General features: G+C 44.1%; 1 protein-coding gene across 1 annotated transcript in view; it reads left to right on the top strand.

The window, feature by feature from the left end:
- Window positions 1–4,132: 4,132 nt before the first annotated feature.
- LOC308363212 (voltage-dependent L-type calcium channel subunit beta-4-like) overlaps window positions 4,133–11,505 on the top strand; it is a gene marked incomplete at both ends in the record, with an annotated part of 32,279 nt that continues 24,906 nt past the window's right edge. The window contains 2 exons of the mRNA XM_080836008.1: window positions 4,133–4,195; window positions 9,416–9,499. Of these exons, the coding sequence (XP_080692134.1) occupies window positions 4,133–4,195; window positions 9,416–9,499 (147 nt within the window). The remainder of the gene's footprint in view (window positions 4,196–9,415; window positions 9,500–11,505) is intronic.

The raw sequence follows: 11,505 nt of genomic DNA, 5'->3' as shown, positions 1-11,505 counted from the left end.
AAAGGCCAGAAGCACTTCCTAGTTCACGTCCACTTAAGGCCAGAAGTACTTCCTGTTTCATGTCAACTTAAGGCCGGAAGCACCATAGATATCCTAGATAAAGGCTAGATAAGTTACCCGCGTTGCTGGCCGACGGAGTCAAATGTCCGCACAATTCGGCCATTTTGAGACGGAATAGCTCACTCCCCCTTAACATTGTGTTGGTAGTGGTACTTTTTGAATAACCAGAACTTGCTCAATTTTCAACCGATTTTCAAACGGGTTGGTTTGTTATAAACGTAAGATATTTCTTATGGCACTACATACTTATGAAGAATTATAAACATGGGTTTTCATTAGTGCTGTCAGTTTAACGCGTTATTAACGGCGTTAACGCGAACCCATTTTAACGCCGTTAATTTTTTTATCGCGCGATTAACGCGATGTAAAAAAAAAAAAAAAAAAAATATTTTTTAGATCAACGTTATTTTTCCCTCCCAAACTTTGTAGTAGGCTAATGTCACGTTTGAGTGAATGATGAGTGCGATACAGCGAAATGGATGATAAAAAGCTTCTGAATAGAAAGTTTACCTTTAAAAGTTGTGTTGTGCAAAAGAAGCGAGCTTCACTGTTGTCTGAAAATGTCAATAGGCAGCTGGCAGCAAAAAATATTAAGCCATGGTTTAACTGCACTATAGGCTGAGTCCATGTTTATCTTAAATGTGCACTTTATAATTTTATTTTGTACCGCCCTGTTCGGCAATGTTGTTTTTCAATAAAATAAAACATTGCTTAAAGCAAGCCAATCCACTTTTCCATGCTGATAACAGCATTAAAATAAAATAAAAATGATGGAAAAAAAAATATTGAAGGGGCATTTAGAATAGATCAAATTTGCGATCGCGATTAATTTTGATTAATTTAATCGCGATTCATTTTGAGTTAACTATGACAAAAATGCGATTAATCTCGATTAAATATTTTAATCGTTTGACAGCACTAGTTTTCATATGAAAATAACATTGACAGGTCTCTGACAGGTCTCGTTTCAAGAAAGCGTTCAATAGAGCATGCTGCACAAAATTATGGCATCTTCATTGGCAATAAAGTCAGCAATTTCCTGTCGAAATCATAATGTAAGATGTTTAACAAACCAACCCGATTGGAAATCATGTGCAACTTCAGTTTTATTATGTGCAACTTAAGTTATATTGAAAAGAAAGAACAATTATGCCTCGCCAATTGATGTAAAATGACTGATACACAATAGCCGTGATACACAATTAAGCTGCCCATTTCAACATGTTCAAGCATCCATAATTATTACCAAGGTAATGACGATTGTAAATCAAGTCATTTGTAAATCCGTCAACATTTCCGCGAGATAAGAGTGTAAACGATTGTGAAGATCACTGACGTTACCTAACGTACCACTGATCCCTCCCGGAAGCTATTCCGTCCTTAAAATGGCCTCCTGTGCGGACGTTCAAGAGACCGCCGTTGCACCCCCTTGAGAAGCACTTCCAGCAGGAGCCCTGCCCTGATTGGACAGTCAGACTTAGAGGGCTATGACATCACCTTCTATAAATATGAGACTGAAACACGGACTTCGTGGCTGATGTAGGAGAGTGGGGTGACTAGACAGCCAATCCAGCGCTTGATGTAGGAGAATGGGGTGACTAGACAGTCAATCCAGTGCTTGATGTAGGAGAATGGGGTGTCCAGCACACACACACACACACACACACACACACACTCTTCCAGGCGGGAGGTGTGTTAGAGCTCCAGCACTCTACTTCTGGCCTTAAGTGGACTAGGAAGTGCTTCTGGCCTTAAATGGACGTGAACTAGGAAGTGCTTCTGGCCTTAAGTGGACGTGAACTAGGAAGGCCAGAAGCACTTCCTAGTTCACGTCCACTTAAGGTCAGAAGCACTTCCTGGTTCACATCCACTTAAGGCCAGAAGCACTTCCTGGTTCACGTCCACTTAAGGCCAGAAGCACTTCCTAGTTCATGTCCACTTAAGGCCAGAAGCACTTCCTGGTTCACATCCACTTAAGGCCAGAAGCACTTCCTGGTTCATGTCCACTTAAGGCCAGAAGCACTTCCTGGTTCACGTCCACTTGAGGCCAGAAGCACAGATTCCGTTAAAGACCCGCTCATCCATATTCAGAACTCTCCACAGCCTTCTGTCCATTCTGCGAGCGCGTGGAACATTGTCATTCAGGCCACCGCCTCAGGACTCACTACATTTGAAACACAAAGGCCTCCTTTAGCATGACAAACATCCTCCACACCCCAATACGCTACAGTTGTAGAGAGGAGAGAGAGAGGAGAGGAGAGGAGAGGAGAGGAGAGAGGAGGGGAGAGAGAGGAGAGGAGAGGAGAGGAGAGAGGAGGAGAGCAGAGGAGAGGAGAGGAGAGGAGAGGAGAGAGAGGAGAGGAGAGGAGAGGAGCAGAGCGGCTCCCTATCTGACTTCGTGAAGAGGAAGTCACTCTTCAGGAGGAGGAAGAAAGGAGAGTGGAGAGGATCATGGGGGGAGGAGGAGGAGGAGGACAGGACTAAATGACTGAGTGTGTGAAAGACATGAGTGACTGGTGAATCAATGAAGCACTGAATGAATAGAAGAATGGATGGATACATGAATTGAACACAAGTGTATTATAAATGAGTGTGTGTTGAAAGAGAGACAGAAAGAAAGAGAAAGACAGACAGTTAGAGAGAGAGAGAGAGAGAGAGGGAGGGAGAGGGAGAGAGAGGGAGAGAGGGAAGGAGAGAGAAAAAGGGAGATAGAGAGGGAGAGGGAAGGAGAGAGAGAGAATGAGAGGGAGAGAGAGGGGAAGGAGAGAGAAAGATGGAGGAAGAGAGAAAGAGGGAGAGAGATGTCATTGAAACACATGTATCAATGTGACGAGGTGATGGTTTTCTGTGTTCTTTCTGTGGTGTGTGAATATGTGTGTGTTCTGTGTGTTTGTGGTGTAGAGTGTGAATATGTGTGTAAGCCAGAGATAAAACACTCTTCAGAGTCTTATTCTGAGGTCCAGTCCATCCATGACACACTTCACACTATAAGGCCACACACACACACACACACACACACACACACACACACACTATATTGGACAATCATTTTTAAAAAAAATCTAAACTAGAAATATACAGGCAATGCTCTCTTTAATGGCTATATATGGACAAATGGTTTGTAAATCGTATTTTGTTAGCTAAACTCAGATTACTTACTAATATATGTTACTCATGTATTATTTTGAAATGGCTCTGTAAGGACACTAAGTACAACAGCGAACCCTTGTGGAAGTGACAACTACAGTAAATCTACTGATCGTCTTCAGCATTCGGTCCTTAACTACTTGAGTGTTTTCTGAAAATGAGAGAATGTTCCCAGTCCTACTCCTCTCTGAAACAGTGGCCTTTAGTGACTGTCGGATATAAATATTTTTTATGTTGTAGTTTACAATTTGCGCTATAGGGTGGATGTGAACTCTATCAACGTTACTCGCTGCAAGACCCCCACCTGGAGGCCAAGAGCAATACTGCAGGGCACAGCTGAGATAACGCATTACAGAAAACAAACTATTGTTCATCATTTTCTACTCTTACAATTGACATTTAGGTGTTTCTTTTCTTACGTCAGTTTTAGTGATTAGGGATAGTTTTAGTTTTAGTGATGGGGTTGGCTGAATGTTAGGGAACTGACAGACTGCGCCGTTTGGTTCTGCAGGAGTGCTTCTTCAGAGTTAAGTGTCTGATTATTATCTTTATTTAGCGCGATAGCTGCAGGAGACGTTAAAGTGGGCCAAGTAAAGACAACACTCTGCGCGTGAAAGGCTGCTCAGAAGTGCACGGGGAGGCTCGTTCCGTTGCGCAGAGAGTTCAGAGAGCTGGACGCACATCACGCACTGTCGTTCCATACGCGCGCCTCGTGACACCTGTCACAGCAGCACGCGGTGACGAGCGTCGTTAGTGGCATCTGCGCTCAGACACAGAATTGGACCAAACCCACTTTCCGTTCCGCACGGGGCGACAACACAGAGCACCGAAACTGGAGCAAGCGGTCCGCAACCCACCCAACTTTCACTGGGCCGGGCCGGGAGCTGCACGGGAACCCCCCGTGTGGACCGATGTGCTGGCGGAGATGTCGCGTCACATTTACATCCGAAACAAGATCGGCGAGGGCATCCAAGCGCCCATATTCCAGGTAAGCTGCCGCTACACACACACACACACACACACACACACACACACACACACACACACACACACACACACACACAGACACACACACACACACACACACACACACACACACACACACACACACACAAACACATCCAGGCGCCCATATTCCAGGTGAGCTGCCGCATCAACGCAGGTGACTCGCACGTGCAGAGGTGAACTGGAACATCGTGTGTTAAGTGACAACTCTCTCTCTCACACACACACACACACACACACACACACACACACACACACACACACACACACACACACACACTGAACATTGTGTTAAGTGACAACGCCTGGGACATTATTTACAGGCAGCAACAATAGTGTTTTTTGAGAGAGGGTTTTGACGCTATGTTTTGATAACGACAACTCAACATGAGTTCGACTAAATGTGTTCCTGTGCTTGTATTTTATTATTTTATCTTCCGTAAGGTTATATTTGGCCATGAATCATGGGCAGGATACTCAGTGTGACATATGGAGTGAACGCGGTGACCCAGTTAAGGTGTGTCCCCTTTTTACGTTAAAAAAAAGAAAGACAGAGAAGAATGAGATTCTGGCAACCTACGCCACTGGTCCTCGGGAGACCTGGCGCTAAAAAAGGATCAAATCAGAGTAGATCATTAACTCATCCCCTCAGAGGGCTGTGCTCCTATTTAGAGTGGCTCAGACTTCTGTCACTCGCACAGATAGATGACAGAGAAGAAGTCATTACAACTCAACTATGTGGCCATTGAGAGGGGAACACATAACTGAGGACTGACAGGAACTGAGGGGAACATAGACATAGAGAACTGAGAGAAGGCTGGTGTCAGCTGTTGAGTTCCATGCCACCTCTTGGGTGTTGAGCTTTTAGCAAAAGAAAAGAAACCTGAACACTGAGAACCCAAACTAAAATTTAAAATGATAAAAAGCAAGGGAGAGAGAGAAGGAGGGAGGAAGGGAGAGAGAGAGGGAGGGAGAGAGAGAGAGAGGGAGGGAGGGAGGGGGAGAGAGAGTGGGGGAGGGAGGGAGGGACAGAAATAAAAAGGTGGAAGTTTTAGATTTGGGTGTTTGTTCAGAAGGCGTTAGCAGACGCGGGGCAGTGAGATGCTCAGGTGGAGATTCCCCCACGCAATGCTGAGCGCAGATCAGTGCACAGAAGGGCGCCACAGACGTGAGACACTGAGTGTGTGTTTGTGTGTGAGTGTGTGTGTGTGTGTTTGTATGTGTGTGTTTGTGTGTGTTTGTGAGCCCAATACGTCACCGTGAGAGTTTTCCATAACGTCTTTGTTAGGAGAGGTAAAAGTCAGAAAAAGATCAGAGTTCAGAGTATAAGTCTGCATCTTCTTAAGATGCTCTTCTGCATGGAGGATGTGTTTAGCAGAGGGGGGGGGGGGGGGGGGGGGGCTCTTCTGTGTGACCCGCGGCCACGGATGGATTACCGAACGGGCCTACCGGGCCCAGGTCCAGGGGCCCATGAGCTCAGGGGGCCCCTAAGCCAGAGCCTCTGCGTGAAGTCGCTGTCATATACAGTATCTCTTATTGTGGTTGAAAGAAGTGTATTTTGTTAATTTAATGTTGGCTTTAGTTGAGTGTACCGGCGCTGTGTTAGAAAATTTGCATGTGTGCCAGGGGCATTAACTATGGACGATGCAGCCAGCGCGGAGGGTTCGTAGGCAAAGCCCTGCCCTACTTATCTCGACATATGACTGACAGAGTGTTAGAGTGTTGCTAGTATAATGCGACTGTGATCAACAATGAATTTGTTTTGGATTCTTTAAGACACCTTATGCTATATATGCCCTCGAAATGGCAAACCTGTCTCCGTCATGGTTTTCATAATTTTTGGGGGAAAATCGTCACAAGCAATCTATAACACAATTCTATGCTTATCCTACATAAACTAAAGAAACTTTAAAAAAAATGATTGAATCGTTGACATGTCCAGGCCCAGGGGCACATGGTTTCATAATCCGTCCATGCCCGCGGCAGGATGTGGGCCATTAGTGTCAAACCGTGGCCGACACGAAAACTATACAGCTTTATATAACATATGTCACATACACAAATCTATACATACAGCTTTATATAACATATGTCACATACAAAAATCTATACATACAGCTGTAGACTGTAACTACAACATTCGACTATCTTTCTTTACAAGGTTAACAAGGCCAGAAGCTCAAAGCTAAATGTTCTTATTAAAAACAGGACCTACAGCACCTCCTGCTGGATATTGACATGTAGTGCAAGCTGTGTTGTAAGGACAGGCACGCAGCAATTCTGACTAAAGTAATATTATCATTCTTGATCTTGTTTCCTCATGGCTGTCCTAGTCCAGACTGCCAGTAAAATATTTATATTATATATAAATACTCTCATAAAAATAAACATTCCTCTCTTCAGTGTCCTGATAGAGAAACCCTGAATGGCTGCTTCACCCCAACTGAGGAATAAGGCCTCCAATAGACAAACCTTTCATTCTTTCAGGTGCATAGAAAAGAATGCTTTATGAAACCTGCATGCCAAGAATAGTTATTATTTGAAGAATCAAGAATTTGGTATCAAAAGGATTATATTTATATCTGACAAGTAGGATTTTGGTAAGAACCTGCTGATTGTCAATCAAGTTAGATGTACGGGTGCTAGCCAGATAGTCTTTCTGAGAAGAGGTAGCCTGGTTCTCTGCTGACTCTAGGGTTAGCTCCAGTTGACTCCGGCCTGTGGTTCTCCTCGGGGTGGAGGTGGGGGGAGGGAGTCTCTGGTTCTCCTCGGGGTGGAGGTGGGGGGAGGGAGTCTCTGGTTCTCCTCGGGGTGGAGGTGGGGGGAGGGAGTCTCTGGTTCTCCTCGGGGTGGAGGTGGGGGGAGGGAGTCTCTGGTTCTCCTCGGGTTGGGGGGAGGCTGCGGCGTGTTCCCCAGGCGAGGTGTCTCAGAGCCAGTGAGCCAGGAGTCGTGTCCTCACAGGGGGGCGCTCTCGCTCTCCTGGCTCCCCTCTGCGGAGCGGCAGGACCAGCTCAGGATTCTGTCCAGAAAGAGTCCAGGAGGATTCTTTTCCTCCAGGGCCTGGAGTGGAATGTGTTCTCAGTTCTCTCTCGTGGCTCTCTCTAGGCGCCTCCTCACCACATGCACCACCCTTTCAATTGATAGTTTTCAGTGACGTCACTACAATGGACCCTTCCGCAAACTCCACCCCCCTTAGCAACGCTTGCTATATCAGTCAAGCATTCACGTTTCCCATGTTCTCAGCATTGGTATGAATGGCGTGGCAACATGTTTTCAACCGTGTCAATTTCAGCTCTACCCAAAGAAATCACAAGCATTTTTTGGAAAAACGGCAAGATCTCAGATCGAAGCAGGCCAAAGGGTCTGCAATATGCTTATATAGGCTACAACCACGAAATTACATGCCGTGTTTGTAGACAGACAAATGCTAAGGCTAACAGGTTCATTCCAGCTGTGTTTATTTGTTCTATTATCTACACAGTCGCCGCTACGCAAACATGTAAGGTGGTAAAACTGAATCGTATTTTAAGCAAGGGTTTTCTCACGTTTTCGATGCAGTGGGCAGATTTTAGCGACATAGCTTCTTGGAACAAAGTAGGTGCTTCTGTTTACGTTGCTGACATTCAGCTGATGGGGGGGGGGGGTCGTCCACATTGTTTGATCCACAGCAGGCATTTCTCTCTCTGGGTCTTGGGTTTCGGGAAGGGATAAAATGTTACCCCTCCCTCCAGCCTTTTTGGATATCGGCTGTCAGAATTACACACTCCATAAGCGCAACGTTTTATTTTCTCTTCTCGAGCAGACGTCTCTCTCATTGACTTCCATTCATGAAAATGGCTTGCTTGACTGAGGTCCCGAGCTTAGTAACCGTTGCTATGCTATGATTGATCAGTTACCGTTTTGGGGAGTGGTCGCGGAAGGGTCAATTGTTAGCTGGCGGGCAAAAAGAACAGTGAAACAGCGAGAAACAGTGGAAAACTTCGAGCAGTGCCTACTCAACTTCGATCGCCATCAACCACAGACCATACCACTATAGCCAGACAGAAATATTTAGAAGGGAAAAAAAATAGGAACTTGTGATACATTTACTACAGCTGTCCTGACATTTTTATTTCTTTAACCTCGACGAAGTCCCTGTCTGAGCTCCAGTGTGGAGATATTTACATCTATCTAATAGAAAATCCGTCCCCATACACATCTCAAAAACTGAAAGCCTACTAAAGCACAGATAGTTTTTTAATTTTCAGAAGTGGTTGGGTTCACAACGATGTCGTCTGGAAGGTGAAAACTAAAAACATCTTCATAATCAGAGCAAAGATGAGTGCCATTTAATAGCTAAGTACCAGCTAGCGAGCTACCTGTTGTTAGCTAGCAGCCGTTAGCCTACCCAACGATGTTCTTTATTATTTGACACAATTCCCTGGTTTAAACAAGTACGAACACCTGGTCTGGCGAATGACAACTTAAATTATCTTCCCATATATTTTCTACTGACATTGTAGTATTACTAGTTGAATGACAAAAAACACTAGCCTAGCCTACTTGCTTGCTTAGGTACCTAGGTAGAGCAGCAGCTGGGTAATCCAATTTAAATCGTGTTGATGCTTTGTTTCTTGTATTTATTACTTGATCTATTCCCATTTTAGGTAGTTATTCTGATAAATTAGGCGACCAGAACAGGGTGACTGCTTTTATTTCCAGCTCCAAAAGTAAGGCTACTTTACTGTGTGTCCGAGAAAAGTTGACCCAGAAGACGTCTATGTACAATCAGGTGGCAGCAACGGCGAAATAAACATTTTTTTTTTAGCAGCTGGCAGCAACGTGAGCGGGTTTTTAATGCGATGAAAAAAAAATCCGGGCTTGTCTCCTCGCCGATTTAAACAGCCAACCGAGCAACAACTGTCTGGCATTTTACTAACTTATATTAAAAGAGCTTGAAAGGTTCCTGTATTAACTCCCGTGTTAAACAGCTGTGGAACGTCTTTTTTTGCCCGCCAGCTGGTCATTCTGACGTCAGCTGAAAGCTATCAATTAGGTGCCTTAAGCACCTACACCTGGGTGGTTCCTGCTGTATTCTGGGAGCTGTAGTCCTTTGAACGGTGGCCATCTTGTGGTGTGGCAGCCAGACCTCCACGGAACTCCACACCCGTCTACTAGCTGGCCCACCTTGATGCCACAGTGTGTGTGTGTGTGTTTATAACAGGTGAACCGGGGCACCTATTCCAGGCGGAGTCGGTTGAAGAGATCTGATGGCAGCACCACCTCCACCAGTTTCATCCTCAGACAGGTAACACGCACGCACGCACGCACGCACGCACGCACACACTCACGCACGCACACACACGCAGGCACACACACACACACACACATATACACACACACACACACACACGCACACACATAAATACACACACATATACACACACACACACACACACACACACACTAACACACACACACACACACACACACACACACACACACAACATGGGTTAGTCCAGCCTGCATATGTCACTACTGTTTTATAGGCAATTTGTTTTGGTACCATCCTCTAATTCATTTTGATAGCATATGGTCATGTGAAGGACAGATCAACACTGGTGTCTTCCCCTAGCCTGGATACCAGCCCGAACCCCGCCCACAACATTTTTGGTCAGGGAAGTTCGGTCTGCCTCTATGCAGTTGGGGAGAGAGTATCAGAAGTCAGGATTCTGTCTTACCAATCAAATTGTCAGGGCGGGCTTTATACGATGATGGACAGATGACCAACCAACGATTGAGTTGATTAGATAGATAGATTAGAAATCGTACCAAGATGGCGGCGTCTTGGGAGCCTGTTAATGGGACATATTTTATGTGGTAAAAGTTTTAATGTATCAGATGGTCATACTATGTTGCTCTGATTGGTTGTAGGTATCCAATTGAGCGAAGAGGCCTTGTAGAACCTGATAATGTAATAATTTCCCGATAATGTAATAACTCCCGATAATGTAATACAAATTCCTTCATAAGTCCCTAAAACATGTAATAAAACCTTATAATGTAATAATACCCCGATAATGTAATAAAGTGCATTTCCCAATAATTTTGCAGAACCTGATAATGTAATAATTACCTGATATTGTAATAACTTTGGTTGGTGCTGTAGCATCAGGTCTCCAGTTTCAGAGGTCCAAGCAGTGAAGCTGTCCAGAGACCTGCTGCTTCACTATTAGCAGATACAGTATATATTTTATATGATTGCGCATGCACAATTTTTACAATGGTGAAAGGGATATTCAGTGGTAATCAACTAATAGAGAAAAAATAAGAACATTTTGGTATGTTATAGACCGGCAGCTAATGGGCACATAGAACATTGAGTTACTAAGTCCTCATTGATCATCAATAGCTGACATTTCGCTATTTGATTTATATCAAATTCTCTTTTGATTTTGTGTGGCAATGTCCCTTAAAAATTACACTATATACTGCAAAACATCATGCAACATGCATTTCCTCTACTTTCCCTTGACTTTGCACATGACAAGGCAGTTTGAATGGATCCTCTGTTGGCTTGTCCTTTCAGTGGTAAACACAATGGCTTAAGACATCAAGACTCATCCTTTCCATTTTCCACCTTCCATTACTCATATCCAACAGATCAAGTTATTGCCTCATTTGCACTTATTTTGTGGTTGTAGCGCCATTCCTACTGCGTGGCATTGCGTGCAGAGGCAACTTAACAGACAACCGTTAATCCCGCCCACATTGAAAATCGTGTTGTGCCAGACCCTTGTACAGCTTCTTGCTGTACAGGTTTGGCTTGCAAGGCTAAGGGCCTATACCATTGGGATAAAAATATGAGCAAAACAATAGTGGGTGGTTGTCTACACAGCATCACTACTTGGTCTGAATAACTGGTGTCCCAACATTTCAGCACTGACCAAAGTTTTTACAATATCAGGAATTTATTACATTATCAGGTTCTGCAAAATTGAGGCTAACCTGATAATGTAATAACTTCCAATTAATGTAACATTTTATTACATTATTGGTATGGCGATTGTTACATTATTGGGAAATGCACTTTATTACATTATTGGGATATTATTACATTATCAGGTTTTATTACATCTTTTAGGGACTTATGAGGGATTTTTTATTACATTATCAGGGTTATTACTTTATCAGGAAATTATTACATTATCAGGTTCTACAGGCCTTTTATTTCCTGGTTTGTTGAAACACGCCCCATAATCACAGCCCAATGGGTCAGTATCAGACTCATATTCTGACCAGAATTATGAGTAT

Source organism: Sprattus sprattus (assembly GCF_963457725.1).
Source record: "Sprattus sprattus genome assembly, chromosome: 3".
NCBI lineage: Eukaryota > Metazoa > Chordata > Actinopteri > Clupeiformes > Clupeidae > Sprattus > Sprattus sprattus.
The sequence above is the reverse complement of the archived record's forward strand: the minus strand, read 5'-3'. Positions and strand labels throughout refer to the sequence as shown.